This window comes from Mixophyes fleayi, chromosome 6, assembly GCF_038048845.1.
Source record: "Mixophyes fleayi isolate aMixFle1 chromosome 6, aMixFle1.hap1, whole genome shotgun sequence".
NCBI classification, from domain to species: Eukaryota; Metazoa; Chordata; class Amphibia; order Anura; family Limnodynastidae; genus Mixophyes; species Mixophyes fleayi.
The window spans coordinates 28,802,458-28,830,172 of NC_134407.1; the positions used below are offsets into that span (position 1 = coordinate 28,802,458).

General features: G+C 40.5%; 2 protein-coding genes across 5 annotated transcripts in view; both read right to left on the reverse strand.

Moving 5' to 3' along the window:
• Nucleotides 1-670: 670 nt before the first annotated feature.
• On the reverse strand, nucleotides 671-14,411 carry CYP26C1 (cytochrome P450 family 26 subfamily C member 1). The gene is made up of 7 exons (XM_075216142.1): nucleotides 13,363-14,411; nucleotides 12,421-12,819; nucleotides 11,793-12,017; nucleotides 11,191-11,466; nucleotides 9,557-9,712; nucleotides 6,156-6,737; nucleotides 671-4,038 (listed from the first exon to the last, which is right to left on the reverse strand). Exons 2-7 carry the CDS (start codon nucleotides 12,625-12,627, stop codon nucleotides 3,667-3,669), a joined length of 1,818 nt encoding a protein of 605 aa, XP_075072243.1. The 5' UTR covers nucleotides 12,628-12,819; nucleotides 13,363-14,411; the 3' UTR covers nucleotides 671-3,666.
• A 2,038-nt stretch (nucleotides 14,412-16,449) lies between these two features.
• Nucleotides 16,450-27,715, reverse strand: part of EXOC6 (exocyst complex component 6) — a 213,470-nt gene continuing 202,204 nt past the window's right edge. For all 4 annotated transcript variants that reach the window (XM_075216143.1, XM_075216146.1, XM_075216145.1 and 1 more), the window contains 2 exons: nucleotides 18,421-18,533; nucleotides 16,450-17,129 (listed from right to left, as the gene is read on the reverse strand). In XM_075216143.1, coding sequence (XP_075072244.1) covers nucleotides 16,997-17,129; nucleotides 18,421-18,533 — 246 coding nt within the window. In that variant the 3' untranslated portion in view covers nucleotides 16,450-16,996. The remainder of the gene's footprint in view (nucleotides 17,130-18,420; nucleotides 18,534-27,715) is intronic.

Here is a 27,715-nt window from a genome sequence, read left to right on the forward strand (position 1 = left end):
ATAATATGTCTGTAACTTACAATAGGGAGTGTATTATTCCATATATAAAGTGTACAGTTTAGAATGTATTAATTTTAACTCAGTGAGGTCTCTGTGAATAGATCCCCGCTGGGCCCTTTGTGTCACATCTGACATTTTGTTTTTCCATATATCTGACATAGGTTTTTGAGATTTGCAATTAAATGAAACAATGTCAGCTCTTACTATGTCACCCCCATTATCCATATTAAGTATAGTGACTGGTTATACAGAGCAGTAATTATTTTGCTAAATTAGAAATGACATCTTGATATTTATTCCACAAGTCCTTGAGTCTCCACCATCAGATAACTTTAATTTGTTGGCTGTGCATGACTATTACTAAATTCATTTTCATATTTCTAGTTTCTTTTGTGCTTCGGACAATTAGTAAGCTCATGTGGCACAGTTGTTGACCAATTAGAGCACACAATCTAAATTCCCTATCTCACACACACACTAGGCTCTATTTTGCCAGCAGCCAATTAACCTACCAGTATGTTTTTGGAGTGTGGGAGGAAACCGGAGCACCCGGAGGAAACCCACACAAACACGGGGAGAACATACAAACTCAACATAGATAAGGCCATGGTTGGGAATTGATCTCATGACCCCAGTGCTGTGAGAAATAATTTGGAAAGATACAGAAATATATTTAGTAAAAAGTTGCAGCTGTTAAATTTATTTGTAGGTGGAAAACGCCTTTAAGTGAAACATTATACCACTTTGTGGAACTCCCTTTAATACGTTTGTTTACCATTACAACATGTATAAAAGACAGGAGAGCTTTTGAAATGAAAATAACCAGTTGTATTTTGCATGATTACGTATTCCCTAGCTGGTTTAGGATGTACAAGGACTAGCTGCCACCAGGGAATGTTACAGAATTGGTTAGGAAACAAGGTTCAGATCTTTTTACAGTGAAACGCGTTGAGTACATAAGGGTGACATTGACCTATGATGCCTCACAGTGCACACCCAGGAGTGATGTCACTGAGGACTATTCCTGGGTCTGTGGATCTGCTCACAGGTCTGAAGAACTAGCAGAAAGTGCATCTGATCTCGTACATACAGTCAGGAAACAGCGGATAATTCATTTGTTTAGTTGCTTAATTTAAAATCTCTTATCTGTTCATATACCATACAATTTAAAAAATAAATGCGGAAAAAATACGTTATTCGAGAATTTTCTTTGCACTTAATACGTACGAAAATCCACTATGGGCAGATGTCAAATGGCTTTGAGAAGGTGCTCACTGGCCATTTGGCATCTGCCTATAGTGCATTTGTCACTTTGGGAAGGTACTAACCGGCCATTTGTCAGCACTGCATTCACCGGACGTGAATGCAGACCTGTCACCAAGGCCACTTACAATGTTTTTTTTCTTTATCACTTCCTAACACAGTACATTGTGAAGGGTGTAGTTAGAAGAACATTTGGGGTCCCTCGGAATCCTGTTCACCTGGAAGAGAGCATTTTATTCAGAGCATTATGCTCTCTCATGGGCAACCTTCTTCCAGCTCACACAGCAGGAGAACTAGGGAAACCAACTCAGGTACAAGCTCTCTACTATGATGATTACACTATGCTTGCTCCTTGCGCTTCTTCCTCTACACATAGCTCTACTGCTTGGTGAGCTTCAGTAAGGCCGTCCGCCAGTGAGCATAGCGCGCTGGATACAATGCTCTCTTCCAGGGTGAAAACAAGGCACTATATAGCAAAGCAAATAAAATTGCAACTTTTGCTGCATTCATTGTCCAAGTGGCATCTGTAAAACATGATAAGCGAAAGTATAACAGACTTGCTGATGATCTTACAGACAGAACTGATTTGCTGCCAACTGTAGCAGGGTTCTGGCTCCTTACAGAGGATATGTAGGCTTAGTATAGATCCTGTGCTTGCTGTGTATAATGAACAACATAGCACTATATGTTACACCCTCAGTGCGCATAAGCCACTTTGATAGACTTCATTATCCCAGCCCCCAGACTGTAGAGCTTTTTTTGAGGGGGGGTCATTTTAGTTTAATAACACATAGCACCGATATGATTAACAGATATTCACTCCTAGTATTGAACCTCAATGGACAGCGATAATAATACTGATTTTACTAATAATGTTATAAATATCACTGATCTTCTGTATGGGAACTGCTATTGAGGTTCAGAGAACATGCCAACAGTAATACATTTGCTAACTATTTTGGTGGCATGCAAGTCACCCAATGCCATTTGGCATTGTTCATGCCATGCCATTGTATACCCATGCAAACACATTACAGTTCAGTACAAACTTTTAGTTCAAGTATTTTTTTTTTTTATAGAAAGTCATTCCATGCGCTGCCACCAGGGAAGCTGGTGGATTCATTGGGGGGAATTTAATTGACTGCGTTACTTGTAAGAATAACGTGGCCCGCGCACTATTACCGTTAGTACGGTAATTTTAACGTGGATTTCTGCTTGCGGCTCTCGGCACTGCAAGCAAAAATCAGCGTTGAAATTACCGTACTAAAGGTAATAATACGCACTATTACTGTAGTAACGGTTATAGTGCGCGGGACGCGTTATTCTCCCAAGTAACGCGGTCAGTTAAATTCCCCCCATTGTGTTGTGTATATCCATTAAAAATATTTCTTTACATGAATAACACTGTACATCCTAATGTACCCTGTCCCCATTCTGCAAGCACATCAATTATATACATTGCATACTGCATGCATATGAGTGGAATAACTCAGGGATTGGATTTTGGAATGGACTCTGGGTAAATCACAGTGGCGATTTTTCTACCGTAATTATGTTAGTATAAAACAGTGTAAATATCTTTCCATACCGATCTAAAGAATTTATGGGATGATTTTCCTCTAGTATTTTCCTGTCAATTGCTGCCGCTAGCGACTTTGACCAGCTTTTATAACGCTATTGTAAAATGCGGCATTATTACACTGAGCATATTCACAGCTGTTTAACAGCGATTTCTAGCTGTGTTCTTTCACTACACGTCAAACTCCACCTGTATGTCAAAATCAACAGACAATTGCTCAGTATTTGCTGTACAAACTGTCATCAGCAACTGGAAGCAGCAGAAAATTGCTGCAAAACAATCGCTTAGCAGTCGCTCACGATAATGGACTTAGTGATTTCTTCTGCGGAAATCCACAGCTAGCAAATCCTCAGTGTGCCAATACCCATATTCTGTGTCCAGAAAAGCTAAAATGACACTTGACGGTACATGGCGCCCAATAGTCACTCCCAGAATCCTCTCCCACCCAGGATTTAACTGAGCGACTGCAGAGTTGACATTTGAAATGAATGTTTTTAAGGCAAATGTTATATATTTCATATTTGTCATTACAAAGATAAATACTAATAAAATGATCTTCATGTGTATTATGAAGCTACCTCCTTTATATTTTGAAATCAAAATGAACATAACTAAAATCTCAGAATTGTTTTTCTTTTTTTATAGCTCAACAACACCCACATCTCTTTTAATAGCTAACTGACATATAAATATTACATTATAAATAATATAATCTCTTTTTACCTACATTACAGATAGTACAGACCCCCTGTTGGGAATCCTGAATAAAATAATTTAAGATAAGTGTTAGGAGCATTAATGGCTGTTCATCAAGGACGAAGAAATCATAGTTCCTTTGACCCTGTGTCATTGTCACTAGAATTAAAAAATCGGAAGAAGAGCTGGAGTCCGTCTACAGGGTGCACGATGGGGACAGTCTGCATTTTGGGAAAACTTGGGGTGGCCAATTCCCAGCTAGCAGTGCCAACAAGCTCTATGGCAAGGATCTTGAGTATGACTTGTGCCAATTCTTTGCCAATGCAGCTTCGGACCCCACCTCCAAAGGGAATATAATTAAATCTGCCCGATTTCCCTTCATCTCTTTCCACACTGAACCGATCTGGGTCAAACGATTCGGAATTCTGATAAACGGCTGCTGTTTCATGAGTGTCTCTGATACTGTACATAACACTCCAACCTTTGGGGATTTGGTAGCCCTGTAAGGGAGAAGATGTAAGACATTAATATTCATTAGCCATAACATTAAAACAAACCAACTAAAAACAAACAACTATATAAAAATAAAAGCAACACAAAAAAACAAATCCCAAAAATACTATATTATATTCTCAGTTCATATTGTAACACTTTAAAAAAAATAATCATGTCCATATTCTCTCATCCTACCTAGATTTATTTTAATTGTATCCAGTTGTAGCAACACCCTGAAACACTGAACACTGTCACCAAACATTCACCTGCACATTTTCTCTATTTTAAAGTAAATCTGTTTCCTTTTCAACCAAAAGGGGGCGACTAAGGAACAGCCTTGTACCGAAGACATTCCTTGAATTCTGTTGAAGAATTCCAAGCTCCGGTGTCAGTTTATAACACTTGGATTCTTCCTCTTGGTTGTTACATTGTATTTAGTTCTTATAATTCAATAAGGGAATTGTCAGTGATAGGTTCACACGGGTCATGTGTTCACACAGAAGTAATGGGGTGCAAAGTACAAGTTATATAAGAAGGAATAGATGTCTTTAGCAAAGTATATTACATTTTATAACTTTCTATAACTGGTACATTGGGATATGTTACATTATATATTAAAATATATTCATACTGGTGTACACTGTCAATTACCCACTCATCCTCATATTTATCTCTCACCAAGACATGTTTCATAGATGTTTATAAAAGGCCATCTTTAAGACATGTTTACATAGTTTTGACTTATTCTCACATCCAACTCACACTGGGACATGATTTGTAGAGTACCAGCTCATACTCACAACCGGCCACACAGATCTCCCAAAGTACCAGCTCATATTCACAACCAACCACACTGAGATGTCTCATATAGTACCAGCTCATACTCACACCCATCCACAGTGAGATGACTCATACATTACCAGCTCATACTCACATCCATCCACAGTGAGATGACTCATACATTACCAGCTCATACTCACATCCATCCACAGTGAGATGACTCATACATTACCAGCTCATACTCACATCCATCCACAGTGAGATGACTCATACATTACCAGCTTATACTCACATTCAACCACACTGAGATGTCTCTGAGAGTACCAGCTCATACTCACATCCACTCACAGAAAGATGTATCAGAGAGTACCATTTTATTCTTGCATCCATCACAGCTAGATGTTTCATAGAGTCCCAGCTCAAACTCACATCCATCCACAGCTAGATATCTTGGAGAGAACCAGCTCATACTCACATCCATCCACAGATAGATGTCTTGGAGAGAACCAGCTCATACTCACATCCATCCTTAGCTAGATGTCTTGGAGAGAACCAGCTCATACTCACATCCATCCACAGCTAAATGTCTCATAGAGTACCAGCTCATACTCACATTCAACCACACTGAGATGTCTTTGAGAGTACCAACTCATACATCCAGTCTCACAGAGATGTCTTATAGATTAGCAGCTCATACTCACATCCATCCACACTGAGATGTCTCATAGAGAACCAGCAAATACTCATATTCAACCATAATGTCATGTCTCATAGAATACCAGCTCATACTCGTATCCATCCACACTGAGATGCCTCATAGAGAACCAGCTCATACTCATATCCATCCACACTGAGATGCCTCATAGAGTACCAGCTCATACTCCTATCCATCCACACTGAGATGTCTCATAGAGTACCAGCTCATACTCATATCCATCCACACTGAGATGTCTCATAGAGTACCAGCTCATACTCATATCCATCCACACTGAGATGCCTCATAGAGTACCAGCTCATACTCACATTCAGACACACTGAGATGCCTCATAGAGTACCAGCTCATACTCACATCCATACACACTGAGATGTCTCAGAGTACCAGCTCATACTCACATCCATCCACACTGAGATGTCTTATAGAGTACCAGCTCATACTCACATCCATCCACACTGAGATGTCTCAGAGTACCAGCTCATACTCACATCTAGTCACATTAAGATAGGTCTTAGACTAGCAGCTCTTACTCCTATTTAGCTCACACTAATACATGTCCATGGAGTACCTGCTCCTACTCAGTTCTCTCCAAGACATACCCCCAAAATAGTAAGAGTTCATACTCACATCCAGTTCAAAGGTCTGCAGAGCAGTTCTGTAGCCTCCAGAGACTGGGGGGAGCAGGCGGAGTACTTCCTTCACTACACAGTCCAGATAGTGAAGTCCCTTCAGTTTCTCCAAACTCATGTTTGTTTGGCAGGTGCACTCAGCCTTCAGTCCATTGGGCTCTTCCAGTAACTTGGTAGAACCCAGATGATAAATGGAAGTATCCTGTTTGTACAATGCACCATTACAGGGGTGCTCCCAGCTCACGCCATCATGGGATCTTCTGGTTACAGAACAAATCTGTTCTCTCTCATTCCTATCCACTAACATGAGTTTTGTCTGCTCCCAGATCTCCTTCACATGCCCCTCTGAGCCCAGCAGGACAGAAGAGTGACAACCTGCAGCCACACACTGATCATCCACACTGTTGTTATTCGGGTTGTCTGAATGGAGACACTGGCACTGCTTGTTTAACCCATGTGATGCCAGCTCCTGCCTGAGCTTGTGTATGGCAGATGGATGTTTGAGTAAGAGAAGTATGAGGGAGGTGCTGGCACTGGCAGTAGTGAAGAAGGCAGCAAACATAAGCTCAATAGCGGATTCCTGTGTAACAAGAGACTGCAGTAATGAACATGTTCTCACACATTGACATTCACAATACTATGTCTATACGTCTTCATCTGTCACAGAGAGCAGGAGATAGGGAAGGAGAGAGAGAGAGAGAGCCGTATAACTGGAAGCGAATGTGTCTGTATCTATCTTCATACCAGATTCATGTTGTGATCCTATGGTATTCATATAGGACTTTATGTAGCTGAAGATGTCATTTATAAAATAATTTGTTGGCCCACTATATGCACTCACAAATAATGGTGGTTTCAGTAAAACATGACCACAGGACGTAATAATCATGGTAACGATTATTTACTGTTATGATCAGTGGTGGAAGTGGGAGTTTAGAAGTGGTGGTATGGAAATTGTAAGTGAATGGAATGTGATAGTGTTACAATAATCAGTAGGAGAAGTGGCGGTATGACATACCACCGTATACACCCCACTTCTACCACTGTATATGTATGTATAATGTAAGTGACTAGAATGTGATAGTGTTACAATGATCAGTAGGAGAAGTGGCGGTGTGGTGTACCACCGTATACACCCTACTTCTACCACTGTATATGTATGTATAATGTAAGTGACTAGAATGTGATAGTGTTACAATGATCAGTAGGAGAAGTGGCGGTGTGGTGTACCACCGTATACACCCTACTTCTACCACTGTATATGTATGTATAATGTAAGTGACTAGAATGTGATAGTGTTACAATGATCAGTAGGAGAAGTGGCGGTGTGGTGTACCACTGTATACACCCCACTTCTACCACTGTATATGTATGTATAATGTAAGTGAATGGAATGTGATAGTGTTACAATAATCAGTAGGAGAAGTGGCGGTGTGGTGTACCACCGTATACACCCTACTTCTACCACTGTATATGTATGTATAATGTAAGTGACTAGAATGTGATAGTGTTACAATGATCAGTAGGAGAAGTGGCGGTGTGGTGTACCACTGTATACACCCCACTTCTACCACTGTATATGTATGTATAATGTAAGTGAATGGAATGTGATAGTGTTACAATAATCAGTAGGAGAAGTGGCGGTGTGGTGTACCACCGTATACACCCCACTTCTACCACTGTATATGTATGTATAATGTAAGTGAATGGAATGTGATAGTATTACAATGATCAGTAGGAGAAGTGGCAGTATGACATACCACCGTATACACCCCACTTCTACCACTGTATATGTATGTATAATGTAAGTGAATGGAATGTGATAGTATTACAATGATCAGTAGGAGAAGTGGCGGTGTGGTGTACCACTGTATACACCCCACTTCTACCACTGTATATGTATGTATAATGTAAGTGAATGGTAATGTGATAGTGTTACAATAATCAGTAGGAGAAGTGGCGGTGTGGTGTACCACCGTATACCAGCCCACTTCTACCACTGTATATGTATGTATAATGTAAGTGAATGGAATGTGATAGTATTACAATAATCAGTAGGAGAAGTGGCAGTATGACATACCACCGTATACCAGCCCACTTCCACCACTGTATATGTATGTATAATGTAAGTGAATGGAATGTGATAGTATTACAATTATCAGTAGGAGAAGTGGCGGTGTGGCGTACCACCGTATACCAGCCCACTTCCACCACTGATGAAGATACTCTGAAAATGATATCAATGTGTATCTGTCAAGCAGCAATAAGTATATGACAATGCTCCATAGATCGCTGGAAGAAATACTGAACTAACAATCACGGGTTCAGCCAACTAGTCACCTGTGGACATTCCGACTGGCTGAGTCTAACTAGATGGATTTTCATGGGGTGAAAAAATATGTGGGACTGCAGCTCTCATTTTCAGGGCAGGGGGACTGTCCTTGATAGGTGAAACACGTGTAAATCCTATGTGACAATTCTCAAGTTGGACTCTAAGAGGGAATAATAAATTCTGAGCAGTACAAAGTTAGGGCTTTACCGCATGCTATACTGAAATTAGATATTTGTATATTAAGGGGTATATTTACTAAACTGCTTCTTTGAAAAAGTGGAGATGTTGCCTATAGCAACCAATCAGATTCTAGCTTTCATTTTGTAGAATGTACTAAATAAATGACTGCTAGAATCTGATTGGCTGCTATAGGCAACATCTCTACTTTTTAAAACCCGCAGTTTAGTAAATATACCCCTTAGACTTCTTTTTATATGCCGCTTAAAGCTGTCTTTGTTTCGTTGAATTAAATCCAGATTCACCGCCACATCTGTCCTTTCTATATTTACTTCATTCTCCAAAACACTTTTCATGAGTTTCTAAAACTTTAATATAAAGAATGATGCATGAAAACAGAACAAAGCAGGGCTGCTATGAACGCAGCTGAATGCCAGCATCTGTATGTGAACCTGCATTTCTACTGAGTGCAAATGCTGTGGGTGAGCTTTCTAAAATCATCTACGTACATTACCCTCAGGTACCCCTCTTGCTATGGTAATAGGGAAACATGTCAGGCCTTAAATGGTTAAAAAATGTTAACAACAAAAAACTGCTTGTAAAATGCACATAGCAATATTTATAGTACATCGTTACTCCATGTACATTTGTCTCTAGAGTGACATCTTTCACAGGCTAAAGGGACAAGTTAGGTTACAATAATAATAGTAATAATAAGGATACATTTGCTATTCCCTGGACCACTGACAGTATGCTATAAATAAGCATTGTATATTACTTGTTGGCTTTGTTACAGAGCTATAGAATCATAACTGTTACAACATTCCATAACTGCTGATAGACCTATTGCTGGTAATAACACACCGGATTATGGAACACAAGTCCCATACCTTCAGCTCGTGCATGTTCAGCTCTTTTCCATTCTCCTTGGCGCTGTCGATTAGATAATCCAGAGCATCTTCACACACCTCAGGGTCTCTCCTGGTGATTTTATCCCTAATAGCTTCCTCCATGTACTGGTGCAAAGTGTCCCGTGCTTTAATGCCCTGAGAAAGCACACAAGCTGTTAGCATAATATCTATCTATCTATATATATATATATTTGGGTATGGTGTACAGATAATACAACATAATGGACAGCATATAATAATATGTATATTGAAAAATATATACTGAAAAATATAATTTGTGTTACATATTTTTAGCCGAAAATGCTACTTGTACCTATACTAATTGAGTAAATTGTGTTGATAGGACCAAGGCATGTCTGGTTTTCATGTATGGGGTCAGGAAGGAAATTTCCCCTATGAGGTTTACTTACCAGCAGGGTATTTTTTTTGGCCTCCTCTGGATCCCCAGAGAATTTAGGAGAATGAGAACTTGATAGAATTTTGTATTTTTCAAACTCACCAACCATGTAACTATTATTATTTTGGCGTATGCAAAATTGTTGTCACCACTAATTAAATATAAAAATGATAAATATTGAAGTATATTGCAAAATGAATCACATACACATTAATATTATTTAGCATGAACACATTGGGGGGTAGAGCAGATGAAGGCAACCAGTGGGTCTTTAGCTGTTGTGGAACTATGAATTTCAGGACATGCTGAAACTTGTAGTTCCCCACTAGCTGGAGATACGCAGGTTGCCTACACCTGTCTAGGGATACAGCTGTTACATTCAGGACCACAGAATCATGTAAGTAAATCAAAGTTACATAATAGCTCTTAGGCTGTAAGATGGTCTTTAGCTCTGTTCATTTAACTGGCTGATAAAGACATTTGAAAGTTCCTCAACACCCGAGTCCAAGCAGGACACAAATACCAGGGAGTCATTAGGAGTCTGAGCTTAGTCTCCCTGGAGCTGCTCATTGTCTGTCACCCAGCTGGCCAGTTATCTGTAAGACAATGTTTTCTCTATTCCCCGCTCCAAAGTGCTTTTACTCTCATTGCTGATCCTATTGAACAATTACATAGCACGCCTGTTTGCTAAATGAGGGAACTAGTAGTAGTACACTTGAATTACTAGGGGCACATGGCCTGTCCCATTCAACATGTGATTTATAGACCCTGATCCAAGCTGCTTGCTATTACCCTGTTTATGTCCATAAATTATATTTTACAATGTGCGGTGCCAATCAGTATGTGTCGTCCATTCACGGGGCATTATCCGCATGCGGGGCGGTGACAGTTATATTACCTTCTAGCGATGCAAGTGGAGAAGTTGATCAAAAGCGCACGTCGTTCCCGGACGCTATTTATTTAGCGGCCACTGTAATTATTATATACTTTAAGGATCCGCTCACTTTCCCGTGTGCTTGTTATACTCTTTACCATAGTAACAGTTATCTGTAATGCGTTATTACTTGTATATAACAAGAGCCAGGCACCAAGAAAGAAGAATGTACTGGATGAAGAAGCGCTTTGTTCTGCTACAGAAGAGGGGCGCAAATTACTCTAAGGATTCTAGACATTGCGCAAAATCTACAGGTATATAAATAATGGGGTGGGGGATTACCTTGCGGAGACCACTGAATGGGATGTCCAGGGGGAGAGAGAAGAGATTCTCCACGAGCTGCTCAAACACACTGGCCAGATCTTTAAACTGCTTCTCCCCCAGGCTGAGCCCCAGTAGGATGCGGGCAGCAATCCGGAAAGTAAGAGCTTTAGCCGAGGAGAACATGGAGATGGAGCCGGTCTCCCTGCACCAGCCATGCAGCTCCCAGCTCACAGCCTCCTGGATACGAGGAATGTAGCTCTCCAACGCCGGGTGGCTGAACACCTTGGCCATAATCTAGGACAAAGTATACACAGGACCTGGTTATATAAAGACAGCACAGGGATATATAGACATCTCACTGCTAGCAAATACTGACGTTTATAAGCTTAATATAAATATATTGCATATGAAGATAAGTCAATTAATCCTGCTCATTCCAGAAACACAAAATTCAGTATAGTTATGGCATTTTTTTTTATCAGTCAGGGAGCTAGGAATAGGAATTGAATGTAATAATTAGTAATTATTACATTCAATTGTAATTATTAATTACATTCTATATATCAATACATATATAAAACACGCGTAAGTTTATTACGTGGAATACAACTACTACTCACTTTCCTCTTGTGTCTATGGAGCTCTCCAATGGAGTTGACTAGTGTATTGGAGCCCAAGATTATCTGGGTGCTCTGGGGCCACTGGGCGCTAACCAGATGATGTTCCCCTAACAAGATCTTGCGGACGTTCTCCGCTCCAGTCACACGGATCAGTGGCTTCCCCAGCAGATGAGTCTTAAAAATGTTACCATACTTCTCCCGTCTGGAGCTATGGAAAGTTGAGCCCTGCAAAGGACACAATGGAATGATCAGCATCTCCAACAAAGTTATGTCCTAAATTCAATTACATTACATTCACTTTCTAATATGTTATTACTGACATCTGAACTCAACACTGGCAGAAATAATATAGAAAAAAGTACATAGTAAAGACAACGACACTAGACATTGAATACAGAAATAATGAGATTATATCTAGGTCTCTAGTAGGCAACATGAGATTCTTCAGCTGCTGTAGAACCAGAAGTGCCAGCATGCGCTTTACACCATCGATTGGAAAGTTTTGCTGGGACTTATGGTTCCACAACTGTAAAGCTTTTGTCTCTAGGTCAGAATCTTAGAACATATCCCATGATGGTAATGTGAACACATGGATGATTCTAAAGTTAATATATGAACGGATTCTTACCTGGACAAGCCAGTGTAGAGTTTCCCCAAAAAACGGCCAGCCCATGGACCCTTTGGGGAGAGGTAAATTGCTGGCCCGGTCTCTAGTACTGTGCCATCTCAGGGACCATAACTGGTGAGAAACTGCCAGGAGAAGGACCAAGGAGAGGACTGAAGTAAAGGCAGCTTCAAAGAATGACAAGTAATTGAGGTCTGTAGTGAGGAACATCTTCTCTCCAGTGACTGCGAGGCTTCAGCTTGATGCAAATGTCTCGGTTGTAGTGAAATTAGTGTCACTTCCAACTACACAGCTCTGGAGAGTCTCAGCCACTGTGCTGAAAATGGTTTAATTGACACTGGGAGGCGTTACTGTTCTCCGAGATGCTTAACACTTTGATTAATCCATGAAGATATCCCGGCTCTTTAAGACAGGCATGCAAAAAACAAACAACCCTGTAAACATGGATACCTCATATGTTCTGTTTGCCAAAATAACAAAGCATGTTCTGTAGGTGATCTATTTAAAATCTCCCCCCCTCCCTAAATGAGTTATTTTTAGTCTAGGAAGAAAAAGTATAGGACGCAGCTATGCTGATTATAAGGGCTAAAATTGCAGCTTTCATTTTTTATTATATATTTGGCATGCTATGGAAAGTGATATATTTAGTCCCAAGAAAAACTCTTATGAAGAATCTTGGCTGGAGAGATTTATTTCTGAAAGATAAAGGGGTTTAGCTGCAGGCTACACATCTGAACGGCTATAGTGCAATTTCCACTTTAATATGCACCCTGCTGCTTCCGTATTACTGGCTATAAAAGAACTATAGGTGATAATCCATAAAAAAAAAATGTATTCAAACAACAGAAGACTTTTCTAGCCCTTAAAAATTACTACATAAACTTTTCTAACAGGTGTTTGACAAAAGCTAAGCTTCTTATTTAAGGATAGGCTGAGAATACTCACCAGTTCTTTTCAGAAACACTGTTCTCAGTGAAGTGATTGATGTCTTGAAGGGGGTCTAGTCCATCACTCTAAAGCATAAAGCTTAGCCTGCCTCCTAGCTAGATTTATATACATATTGGCTTAATATATGTTCCACCTTCATATGTGACGTGTTTTTCTGCATATTTAAGTAGCTGGAAAAAGTGCTATGATTGGGCACATTGGAGGTGATGGTATTGATTGAAGGAATTTGTGGACTTGCCAGGAGCTGGGGGGTGATGTGACAGCTCTGTGTGTGTGTGAGAGAGAGAGAGAGAGATAGACAGCTCTGTGCACACTCTGCCTTGCAGAAGACCTGGTAGCCAGTGACTACTAGCCCTTAGCTGGGGATTAGAGTGCTCTGGGAAAACCCTGCATCTTCTTGGTTGAAAATGCGTGCGTTGGAGAAGATACAATGTAATTAAATGCCTTTGATACAATAAATCGGTTACAAATCGCCTGTACTTATTGTAAACTCCATTTATCTCTAGCAAACGGGGGATAGTCTGACAGGTACACTGGTTAGGTTATCAGATGAGTATTTACGTAAGATAACACAACAAATCATTTCACTTTTACTCTGGCACGCATTGCACGATTGTAGAGAAAGAGGATGTTTGTAATTAGCAATCTGTCCTGATCTTTTTATCTTATAATCATCTTCCTTCTATTTATTTAAATGTTTAGCCCATTATTTATCAAATAAAACAATGTGTTCTGACACATTACCACCTCTACTAATGTATACACTGCATTGGGGTACGTTACACGGGGGGGGGACCTCTAACTTTCAATAAATATGGGCTGTTATTAACTATATGAACATTAAGCCGTGCAAATCCGGCTGGCGAGATCTTTGCACAAATGTGATATTAGGCTTGTTTCACGGAGAGGTGTCCACACCTAGCTGTACTGTAAACACCTGTTGTAGTCTGGTGATCAATTGGTTATGAAATGTTCTGACTGTACAAAAGTTTTAACACCATAAAATACTCTAGAACTATTGCGCAATCGGGAGTCAGAAGCGAGAGAACTGCGCCTGGGCGCAAATAACATTTGCATTTTACGCGGTGAGGGCCAGAATATAAAATATACTTACATAAGATAAAGATTATGCATACAACATACATTATTGTACATGTATTCATTACCTATTCGTTGAATGCACATCTCCTGCATAATGCAAACACATCCATAATCACGTTTGCTTTAGTCAGGGCACGATGTACCATATAGACCAGCTAGACACACACTTAATTAGCACTGTTCCAGCATATAATTTGCGTTATTTACATTGCATCCCTTATTTGTATTATTTCCCAGTAAAATTAATTTAGCAGGGACCGTAGGGGTGACTAACTGGATATTCGGGGATATTGTGTGACACTTGGAATATATGGCACGTGTAGAAAACCTTATTACCCAACGGAAACCATCCAAGTCACTGTAAAGGTATTGTAGACTTCTGTGTATGATAATCAGAGAAATAGTTAAGTGTCACCCAGCTAGCAGGACGCTGCCCAGGGTTCTGTCATTGCAGACATGGGCACCTGAGCTCGATCGATATACATATGTCTTTCCACAGTCACAGCATTACCCGTGGCAGTGCAGAAATGAAATACATTTGGCAATAATCTATAGCACCATCAGTATAAATCTCTTCGGAGTTTGAGCCCACTCTCAGTAATTTACGGCTTCAAATGTACGTCCCAATGAAGGGCAATTCCCCAGATCACAAACTGCAATAAAAGGAGAGTAGCTTGCCTTGCACATGGCCGAAGACCTTTCTTTCTGTTCACGATATGGAGTCATCTGCAAATAGCAGATGACCCACCAAGGCCAATATGTGTTACCTGCTAAGTGATTGGAGACTATTTTAGGGGGAATAAGGGGGAGCATCAAATCAAAATGCTACTAGTAAATAAGGCCACAGTGATCAGTGCAGATGTTTACACAGAGCACTGTCAGAAAGTCATAGTGTGCACTAAACCTGTCACACAAAAGATGGGATATAGACTGCCCAGTACAGCGGCAAACAAAGAGGGCCTGAGTCTTAAAGAAAGTAAGGCAAAAAAAAGGAGTAAATGTTCTCCAGGACAAACCATGTTACAATGCAAGGGGTGCAAATTAGTTTATTATTTTGCATTTAAGTTAAATACTGGCTGTTTTTTCATGTAGAACACAAATACTTGATTTCTTTATTTTTACACTGAAATTTAAAGTTGATCTAGGACATGCCCTAGCCCAACTATAAATCTGTCTACACATTTTAAATTCAACTCCCCCTCTAATGGAACATGGTTTTGCCAAGGTGCAAAGTTACTCCTATTTATGCTTTACTCTCCTTAATGACTCAGGCCCAGAGTGTCTCCCAGGTGAGGACTAGCAAATTGTAGCCCTGGGGGCAAGACCCGTCTCAGGAGCATATTAGGAACATCTTAAAGGGAAAAAAATATGCAGGTAGCTCAGTGACCCAGCGTTCAGAGGTTCCCCTGCCCCAGGTGGCTCCCCAGCTATGCCACAGGGTGTGCTCAGACTTGTAGCGTCACAAGAGCTTACACAAACCTTATTTAAGAACCAAGAGCCCCCATTCTCTATATCCTTCTTAATATCATATATTTTCTAAAAGGCTACAAAATGCTTTCCATTAAAAGTGCACTTTCATTTGAATGAACCATTCTGGGGCGTTGCCATGTTGAATTAACAAAAAGTGGGGTTTGTCCTATATATAATGATGCTAAAGGTAGTTCCAGGTTCAACAAAACTTGTATAAGATCTAAAAAGGGATATAACATACACTGCTTCCCAGAGGAAATATAGTCAACGACTAGAGATGTGTAAGAGATATTTGTAGAAATATGTCAGTGTACTATGAGCAAGCTCTGCATGGGTTTCTGGGTAAACAGAGACGATCTTTCAAAATATTTTTTTCTGTAGTCTATGAATCAAGATCCAAATGATGGACACAGTCGCTAGGAGCCATAGGACCATTTGGATGTTACAGAAGCTAAACTTGTCTATTGATTCATATACAGTATTTCTTGTCTGATGCCATAAAAAAAGTTAATGTTTCATGTTTTCATCATCATTCTTTTTATTCCCAAAGGAGATAAAAGCCAGTATTTACAAAGTACAGTTCAAAATCACAACCCTGAGAACCAAACCTATAATAAAAGTGGATAGTCACAGTCTTACGCTCGGATAGGAAGACATTTCCATCCAGCAGACATTGATCCAGGTCTGTAATGTGACGTCACCATTACCAGCCTGTCCTTCTCAATGTCTGACTCACTTCTCATCATTGCAATGACTTCATACAACTTAGAAAACCCTCCTAGTAGCAGAAAGTGGCAGGCTGTAGCAGCAATATTTAAAATACAATATTTATAGTTCATTCGTTTGGTGTACACATCAGTGACTTGTTTTATCCTCATTGACTCCACCCGTGTGCTGTATATAAAATACCTTCTTGTTATAAAAACAAATCCTATAAACGTTTGCTTCCCCTCCAAGCCAACATCTGCGCTCCACTCTTTATTTTGCAGAAACAATAAGGATAGCGGGAAAGTAATGTGCTGATTATAGGTCTCTATACACTTTGTAACAGGGACCAGCACTAGGAGTGCTGGGACATCCCATTCACCAGACTTCTAAGCTGTTTCACCACCGTGTCTATTAACTTCTGTCTGTCTCGGTCGTTCTTCCTGAACTGAGCGAATATATTATTCTTCTTGCTGATGTCTTTCATCCTAGGATAAGACAGGGAAAAGTGACAGCCTGTAATTCCGTATCTCCACAAACTGACACAACAGGGCTATCATCATCAGGCTCACAATATATAATCAGGGAGGCCAGATAGGCAACCAGTGGCTCTCCAGCTGCTGTCGAACTACAAGTTACAGCATGCCCCGACATTCAGGCATGATGAGACATGTTGTTTAACAGCAGATGGAGAGCCACCGGATTTCTAACAAGGAAATATGGGATAGATTTATCAAACCTTCTAATAAGGAAAAGTGGAGGTGTTGTCCTTACCAACCAATCAGATCCTAGCTATCATTTGACAGATAGAATCTGATTGGTTGCTAAGGGCAACACCTCCACTTTTCGTGTCTTAGAAGGTTTGGTAAATCTATCACACACTGCCGTTTCCTCACATCAAACCATTACAAACTCATTTACGTTTTGCATGCGTTGCCCGTGATACTGAGCACAATTTATTAGTTATGGAATGCAGTACAGCAAAATTTAAAATACGTTAATATATATTATGCATAGTTAGGTCTGGATCTCGTTTTTTTTTCTCCCCTAGGCCATGCAACTTGTCATTGGTGCAAAACTTTATGACCCAACTCCGCCACATAATGGACCTCATTTAGAGTCGGACGCAAAGTCCGTTTTGGGCGTATCCAACAAAAAACCCCCCACTACCACGCATGTGCAGAAAGCACCATATCCGCCCGCATTTTGGACGCAATTAACAATTGCGACAGCTTGCGGCTCACTACGAGAGAATGGGAGGCACGTGGAATTGTGAAGGCGTGAACATGTAAATACATCCTAGTCGCAGTGAGGCGCAGACGCAACACACGTCAAAACAGGGCCAAAGCTGCGCGGCAGGAATTAGGTGGCGCAAGCGGTTAGCTAGCTGCAGGAACTGCTCGCAGCTCGGTAGGGTATTAAGAGTGGGACGCAACTGGGGTTGCTTGACACTGGTAATACCCTACCAAGCTGCGGCACACTCCCACTCCTACACTTCTTAAACGGACTTTCCGTCCGACTCTAAATGAGGTCCAATATGTGAATTCAAGAATAAAATAATATAAGTCTATTCTATTAGTAGTTTAAATACACAGTGATAAGATGAGGAACCAATGGGTGGCCTAACACCCCTAAAATTCTACCACATTAGGGCCGGGATTTAATTTGTGGACTTCCCATAAATCCAGGTCCTGGTCATAGTGTGACCTACAGATAAGCCTTAATTCCCTTCATGTAATTGTTCCGTACATACAGGTCCTCATGACGCTACATACTCACTTCTCAAGCAGGATTAGGGCTGTGCCGGGGTTCACCCTCAGATACTTGGAGTTTGGTTGACCATAGTCTGCGAGATAAGTCGACCAGTCCCAAATCATGAACAGGTCCAGTAGCTAAAAGACACAGAATGAACAACCACGTTAGCTCAATGTCTGTACAGTAAGGCCAATTCTCTGCAGTGATCTGAATGTTCCAGGAATTTCTCAAAATACAGAAACACAGTTCATATCTGTACTTATCTGCATCAGAATAGGTAGCATATACAGGAGGTGACCATGGCCCAATCTACAGTGTAATGACCATGTGTAACACTTCTGATCTCACTGGCACTGTCAGCGACAGGGTGCGGTATGTGGAATTCCATGCTAATTTAAACCAGATCTTTACTTAGGCTTAATTAAGTGCATTAAACATCCCCAGCTAGATTATCCTCAGTGGGGAATCCCTTAGCTGGGAACGTGAAGTCAGTAGAGTCCAAACGTCAGCTATCCTCTAGGGTAAGCCTCCTTCCCAAACACAAATAAAACGATACCCCCTCAGCACAGATCATTATTTTAAGATCTGCTACAGAGGTTGTTGGTCAATACACAAGTAATCTTTTAAAAGCTAATGTGTCTGAACTAAAACAGGGAACCATTTATTCAGCTTTAAAACCATAATCCCTTTAAGCCATTTTAAACCCACTTCCTATCCCGTTTATAATTGTTTGTAACATTTAAATACTGTGCTTACAAATTCTACTGGGTCTCGCTACAGCTTTCTGGTGTCTCCCATGTACACATATAAATATATACACACACTTATATAAATACGTACATATTCATTTTCTTATAGTGACGAATAAAGTCCAGCATCTATCTGACAGTAATATGCATTTACTCTCATAATCAATTTTATTTTGTACAACAAAATTAATTACTTTACAATTTAAGTTATAATGAATACTGACTAAAATGGACCACATACTAGTAAAATGCATACAGATTCTAGGCCTGATTCATTAAGGATCTTAAATTAAGAAACTTCTTATTTAAGTCTCCTGGACAAAACCATGTTACAATGCAAGGGGTGCAAATTAGTATTCTGTTTTGCACATTAAAGTTAAGTACTGACTGTTTTTTCATGTAGCACACAAATAGTTGATAGCTTATTTGTACACTGACATTTAAAGTTGATATTTGTGTGCTACATGAAAAAACAGTCAGTATTTAACTTATGTGCAAAACAGAAAACTAATTTGCACCCCTTGCATTGTAACATGGTTTTGTCCAGGAGACTTAAATAAGAAGCTTCTTAATTTAAGATCCTTAATGAATCAGGCCCTTTGTCTTCCAGTCATCATGTTATGTCATTTGTTTTTTTTTGTATATATGCTAAAAACAAAATTATTGTGCTGAAAAAAAATAAAATAAACATTTCCCATGAGCTCTACCATCCCCATAGCAGAGGGCACAGCCTATGCTGATCGATCATTGGGCATCAGTGAGGGTCAGCTCTATGTCAGTGCACTAGCCTAATGCAGGGTCATCTTTTCCATTGGGCAGGATGGGCAGCTGGCCGGGGGTCCCACGGGCAAGGGGGCCCCATAGGCACGGCTCTTAATGTGAATAAATAATCCTGCAAAAGAAAAAACCTGCAAAAAAAACCTACAAGGGTCACTGAGCAAGTACATCTATCTATCTCTATATATCTATATCTGTATACATCTATATATCTATATCTAGGGGCCCCGATGCACTGCTTTGCCCGGGGGCCCATAATGTTGTTAAGATGGCCCTGGCCTAATGAGGAGTGTTGGGGCATACCTCCCAAATATCCCGACTTTAGGGCCACATGCCCTGTCCCGCTGCCGGGGACTGGCATGTTGGGAGGTATGTTGATGAAGAACAGGCGGTAAAGTGGCACAATGATGCCCAGTGGGCATTCTGGGCACGTTATTTCTTCTTTTTTCGGCAACAAACACACATTTTCCTGTATCACATTGTAAAATATCTAGTTATAAAAAAAAAAATATATGTATTACCCATGCGGAAGTTTTTCTTTACATAATGCTATAAGAAAGCTGCCATTGTGTCTGTCTTGAGCGCACACATTATATTGTAGCTGTTCTCTACACAACGGAGGCAGCCATGTTATTAGCTCAGCTGACATTCATAAGAAAGGTCATTTCACTAGAACCGGTGACATCACTGAGACAAGGGGCACCAACCACCTAATAAACTGATAGCATAACAATCCTAGATTATAAAATGTGACGATGTACACTGTATATAGCTATATATAACAGTTACTGAAACAGGAATACGAATAATTAGCACACCTCCTTTGCTAATGAATAAAATTAACGAACATATTTTGACTTATTGGTCGTATCATTTTAATTACTTCTAAAAAAGGGGTCTTTAAGGTCAAAAGAGTAATAAAAGTGAGAATTATTGATTTTAGGCAACCTGATAGAATTGGAGTCCTGTCTATAGTTATATAGTGACCCTGATCTAAATACCCATCAAATATATCTGACTTTTATTATACTGGCTTTTACTCTTCCCCTCTATATGTCAGATGCACCAGGAATGAATATTTAACTCTGGGGTGCGTTGGGAGACATAGTGAAATAAATTGAGGCATTGGGTGAGGGGTGCATCTGTTCTCCTCTTCTATAGGCTCTGGGTTAGAAGAAAGATTCAACTTCACTGAATGCAGAGGCTCCCGCTGTGAGTATGTGATCAATCCTTCCATTCACACAATGAACCCCCCTGTGGCATAGGTTGGCTTTCTCCATAAAACAGTTAGCTGTCTTTCACTGTCAATCAAACTGAACAATTTTATTATTTCCTGAAATCTTTAGTCGTACTGCTGGCTGTTGTTTAGGCATAAAGTTCTTGCACAAACACAAGACAAAAAAGCCAGCAGTGCCTGGTAAGATGGGAAAAAGACCGCGTTCATTTACATCAGCAGAAAGCTGCACAGTTACCATCCCTGGTACACAGCACTATTATGACTTTATACACCAGAAAAAAACAAACACATTGGGAAATAATTAGTACACCTGCTCATATTGGCAACAAATGTGAGGTTTAATCAGGCCGTTGTTTTGAAAAGATCTGCAGGAGAAATGAAAGTAGTGACCAGCTATGATGAGCAAGAAGTGTTTATGGACGTTAAGGAAAATGAACCAATGACTATGTTAGTAAAGTGCTCTCATAGCTGTGAGCCAGGTCCTATGGTCAGTGCTCACAAGCAGCTTAAGTCGCTTGTCAAAATAGTGATCAACAAATCGGTTGTTTTGTCTTGTTTCTTTTTAGAAAGCCTGACGTGCGGTGCTCGCTTCATCCATTGCACGTGCTCTAATAGGTGCAATCAAGGGTTCTGGGGGTATGGTTCTTAAGGTCCTACTCTAGAGGAACAGCCCATCCCTCACCCTCGGGGTCTTAAGGCTTCAGTGGGGGTAAGGGTCTTGAAACTGTCCTTGCCTGAAGGCCAGGGGGATCCCTTTGACTTGGGATCCACAGGAGCTTCACCCAGGGCTGCATCTTTAGTTTAGGAAAAAGAGTATTCTTTGAAGGAGCAGGGAGGTGGGAGCCACTAGGACCTCCCCTAGAATTAGAGGACGGGACCCATAAAGGACACACATAATTCAATAATGCATAGAACAAACACAGAACAAGTGTAAAGTGACACAAACAAGTAAAAAAAAGAAATACAATAGAAATGTGGCCATTAGGTCTCAACCTATCGGACAGCATTAAAAAACTCTTCTCTTCCTGTCGCCCAAGTATCAGGGCAAAGAGAAAAGTGATTAGTGCCAGAATAAAAAATCAATATGACCAATATCAATCAATAAGTATGACAAGCATAGTAGCTAAGGCTGTGGGTAACGCCAGTGAGTTTGAAAGCATTGTAGTATGGGAACTAACACCCCCCTCCTTACATTTGTTACAATTCATGTTGGCAGCCAGGATCATTGTACAGCTGGGCACACACTTGTGCAATCTTACTTCAGATTCAATTTCTGTAACAATTTCACCAAGGACTAAAACCCTGATGAGTGCGCTGAATCATACGTACACATCTACACACTTCACATCTGTGCTCTTCATCTCTCATAAGCATCGAAAGAAAAGAAATGTGACTCTGCACACTCTTAAGATGTCTGTCTATGCTGCTGTTTATCAGTGCACACACACTTCCACATTTCCTGACAACGTTCCATCGTTGATAGTGATTTATAGGAAGTTTAGAAAACCAAATCAACAGATGTGATGTGTTTTGGCATGATTAAATATAATCGCAAGAGTGGACATACTCTTGCAATAACTCACCAAACGGTCGTGAATCGTGTGATCCGCACGATACTTGCATAGATGTGTACCCAATGTATTTTATGCTCAGTAGTCATTGACAAATCCTAATAAATGTATTTCATGGATAAAAAAAACCAAAAAAAAAAACCTCACTTTTAGTTTAATAACCTTTTTATCATTAATACCTATATTATTAACAGGTGACATTAATCATTTATTTTTTTTCTGTGCGTTCCTTTGTGAATATATAATCTACATACTGTAGGTATTGCACGCATCTTGCTGCGCCTTATGTAGTAGAGCACAGCAGACCTACACCAGATTTCAACAGCGCGCGTATCTTGAGATCGGTGCTTTGATGAATTCGGGAGTGTGCAAAGCCTAAATACGGGCGTATAATACTGAACACAGGTTCAGGGGCGGATCTAGAAAATAATTTTACCGGGGACGATTTAGTCCCCGTCCCCTTTTGACAGCTAAGGCTGCCTACGGCTTCACACTATGTGCAGGTCCGTTCAGCAGAGAGAGTGTGCTGCCCAGCTGCTCTGATTGTTGCTGCACACTATGTGCAGGTCCATTCGGCAGAGACAGGCAGGGAGAGTGTGCTGCCCAGCTGCTCTGATTGTTTTTAAAACACAATAAGAGCAGCCGGGCAGCACACTCTCCCTGCCTGTCTCTGCTGAACGGACCTGCACATAGTGTGCAGTCACCGGCAGCAGCGAGCCCCTGCTGCTTCCGGTGAAAGGGGTGGGGGGGGTGCGATTGTTCCGAACACCCCCATTCCCCACGGACACGCCACTGCGAAGGTTGTGCTCAGTATGTGTGCCTTGATGAATTAGGCCCATGATTTCTGCTTTGCATCGTTGGTAACTTTTGTATGCAGCGTTAAGTACATATGATAATATACTCATGGGAAGCTTGGAGAGGCGTTACAGAACGTGCTTCTACTGCTCAGTTATAGAGAGGACAAATACAAGTTTTGTCTGTTTTAGCCAGAGCTGTTTTTCAATGTAAATGATAATGGACAGTCATGGCTGCCAGCAGAAGATTCCTCCTCTGATTGGTTCCTGTTTTGTGTCTTCACCTTTCTCTACCTCTCCTGGTTCCAACAGTGAGACACCACCAGAAGATACACAGACATGCCCGTAGTCAATGACTGCTTTATTATTGGTGGCTGAGAATACTGCTGTCGTACTCACATTCTCCTTCACCAGCAGTGGCGGATCCAGTGGGGGGCGATCGCCCCCCCTAGCAGGGGCTTGCTGCCGGCGGCTGCACACTATGTGCAGATCCGTTCAGCAGAGAGAGTTAGGGAGAGAGTCCTGCCCAACTGCTCTGATTGACACAATCAGAGCAGCCGGGCAGGACTTAAATCGCCCCCGGTACAATTAACTTTTGGATCCGCCCCTGTTCAGCTACAAATGTTATTCCACTGCATTATGTATCAGTTGTTCCCCTCACCTTAGATTGTAAGCTCTTGTGGGTAGAGCCATCGTCACCTCTGTTTCATGTCATTGTATGTGATTGGTTTGGGTCATAATCCCTTCAATATACAGCATTGGCACTTTATAAATACAGATAATAATACCTGTGTGCTTGTTCCCTTTAATGCTACACAAGAAATAATCTATTTGAATGTAAATAAACAACAATGTTTGCAAAGATTTTTATCATCAATTGGAGGACATTTATTTTTAGAAAACATCTCAAATTCCAGATCATTCAAACTGTAAATAAAATATATTTTTATTTTGCCTTTTGCTTTTGTATAAGGGATGAATGTATAAAATATTCTTGTTAATAAATTTGACCTAGTATCTATGACTCTGCTAGTACCACCATCCACCAATCAGTAACTGTGCAGCTGTGCCCAGCACGGCCTGGTGGCAGAGAAGCAGGCAGTGGATACTGCCCGGCCGCTATAATTGTGTATTAGGCACAATTAGATGACAGACAGGATTCTCTGTCTGCACCTCCACCATCAGATACGTCCATGTAGTGTTCAGCCTTAAAATATTAAAGCTGAACTGGCACTCCAGCATTGGGGTGTTATGTGATGGAAAGTGACCAAAGAGGTAGCTGTCAACTCCCCAAGTTTGCTGGTAACCTGTACAGAGGGAATCCTTAATGCTGTACCTAGCACACCCATTCTCTGTGCTAAACGCAAGTCAGCACAGAATGTCCCTTTCATTCAAAATACAAATATAAGTTTTCATCTGCAATAAGGTTGAATGATGTGTCTCTCCACTGTTGTTCTGTCTGGGCCACTTTCTCTCTAGTCCTGGCTCTTTGCCTGTCTACACACATGGGCAGAGTTCAGGCTCTTTGCCAGTCTACACACATGGGCAGAGTCCTGGGACAAGTTTGTTAATGGACAAAGCGTTGGTAACTGCCTCCTTTTTATTGAGTTAACATTGAATTTACCCACAAGGGGGTAATTTACTAGAGGCGTATCTTTACACCAATTTGTTGGATCTTAACAATCAGGGGTCAAAAATACCCCATGGCCCCACCACCAAAAATTTTGCCAGGGTGCAGTGAAAGTGAGTAATAAGACCATAGCACCTGATGACTGCAATGTATCTTATAAAAATAGAGAACTAAAATTACATGACATTAATAGATGAAATCTGTGTAGTGCATATAACAATAACCATATCTTTGTATCATACATATATGTCCTGCAAGTAGAGAGGTGGCCCGGTGATATGAGTTCAACAGTCATCTCCTGCATGTTGTGTTGCACTGCACATTATTTAGACTATTCTTGTGACAGAGTTTACATCCTGTGTCTTTGGTCGTCCCAATGTTTGCTTATCAAAGCACATAGTCAAATAGATTCATGAGAAGTATATATATGCTCTATGCTACAAAGCTTATAGCCTACGAGTGGAGATTAAGTATGTCGACAACACTCCTGGGGCTATATTTACTAAACTGGGGTTTGAAAAAGTGGAGATGTTGCCTATAGCAACCAACAGATTCTAGCTGTCATTTTGTAGAATGTACTAAATAAATGCTAACTAGAATCTGATTGGTTGCTATAGGGAACATCTCCATTTTTTCAAACCTGTAGTTTAGTAAATATACCCCCTAGAGTGGAAAAAGTAGATGGTGCCCATCCACATTTCAATGGATTTGGCTGCATGATTTTGTTTGTGAACCTTTAGATATATAGTTCAATCCTTCGTTATTAGCGAACACAGATAATAATGCCATAACCAATGTGATTGTTTCCTGGGTGACATAACACTGTTTTGTGTGTATGTCGTGTAAATGGGAAGATAATGTAAGTCTGTATTTTGTTGTGCTGTTCTCTACTATTTCTCGTCTATGAAATTCCATAAAAATGTTCATTTAATAAGAGTAAAAGAAAACAATACAGCTCATGTACGCTCTTTTGTGATGCCATGGCCTTCGTTTCATGCAAACACCACCTCATACCTATACTTCTGGGATGCGCTATGCACTTTCCACTTGCATTTGTTTGCTGGAAGAACCATTGTAGGTGCACTATCAATGTAATACAAACCTACAGCTGTTCCTGTAATCATAAATGTAGTTAAGCCAAGCAGTTTTTTAGGAGAAAAAGAAAACATTTAAGTGAACGAAAGCGGTAGTCCTAATATGGTAGTAGGTTGGACTTTGGTGTGAGGTCTTTACTGTTTCCACTCTGCACATTTTGCAGAGTATCTGTCAAGCTGCAAATGTAAATGCAGTTCATTATACTGGGGTGTTTCCAAAGGCTGGGATGTGGGTGTACACCTGGAAATGTGTTAGGTGAACTTCTAATTATCATTAGCTGCATGGACACCCGGGTCTAAATTCTCATCACTTTCACTGCAATCCAGACACACTGCCGGCAGCTGAGCAGTGGGTAGTGTCTATTGGATCAGCGTTGGCCTAGCAGAGAGGTAAGGACGAATAAACTTATTTATCTGCTGCTTTATGGCTGATAAACATAGATTCTCTGCAGCACTAACTGTTTTGGAGAGGACTGCAACATTTTTCTGCAAACATCCAATAGCAGCCCATCCTGTCCGCCAACTTTTATAGTAGTCACAGGGAAGAATGGGGTTTGCGAGAGCTCAGACTACCGTCTTCTCATACTGAATTGATACATGTAGGTGACATTTCAAGCTCACAATCACTATATGCTTTGCTTCAAAATAAGCCTTTCAGCTAAAACTCAATTTGATGGACAAATCAGAAGAATTTAATTTGTTCTTGTAGTTAATGTTTTTTTTAACGCACAAATATTAGAACCAAAAGTGCTATAGGAGCAACAATCTAATCTCCACCTCCCAATTGAGCATCTGCACAAATAATCATTAAACTTATTAAATGACCATTAGAACAAGGTTATCGGTGGCATAAAATTATAGCATTTGTTACCCTCACTCCTTCACTACAGCTGAACACTTTATAACACATGTGCCTATGATGAATATAAATGTAGACCCCTGTATGCCTGTGTGTGGTCTTAGGCTTCTATTCCCATTTAGAGAGGAGGGGGTAGATTTACTAAAACGTCAAAAAAAGGAAACGTAGAGGAGTTGCCCATAGCAACCAATGAGACTCTAGCTATCATTTTCTAGAATATGCAAGACAAATTATAGCTATAATCTGATTGGTTGCTATGCGCAACACCTCAAGTTTACTATTGAGACATTAGAGATCCCGGAGGGGAGGTCAGTGCGGGAGGGGGTGTGGTGATGCCATGTTAATAATATATGGCCTGATTCATTAAATGAAGAGATATCTTATTTCTCCTGGACAAAACCATGATACAGTGCAAGGGGTGCAAACTAGTTTTCTGTTTTGCACATAAGTTAAATACTGACTGTTTTTTCATGTAGCACACAAATACTTGATAGCTTATTTGTACATTGAAATTTAAAGTTGATATTTGTGTGCTACATGAAAAAACAGTCAGTATTTAACTTATGTGCAAAACAGAAAACTAGTTTGCACCCCTTGCATTGTAACAT

Excerpts from the sequence above, each read along its gene's own strand:
- CYP26C1 (XM_075216142.1), bottom strand. The coding sequence starts at position 12,627 with ATGTTCCTCACTACAGACCTCAATTACTTGTCATTCTTTGAAGCTGCC. Across the intron at positions 12,018-12,420 it reads CTCTACACTGGCTTGTCCAG|GGCTCAACTTTCCATAGCTC; the intron begins GTAAGAATCCGT and ends TGTCCTTTGCAG. Across the intron at positions 6,738-9,556 it reads TGAACATGCACGAGCTGAAG|GAATCCGCTATTGAGCTTAT; the intron begins GTATGGGACTTG and ends CTTGTTACACAG.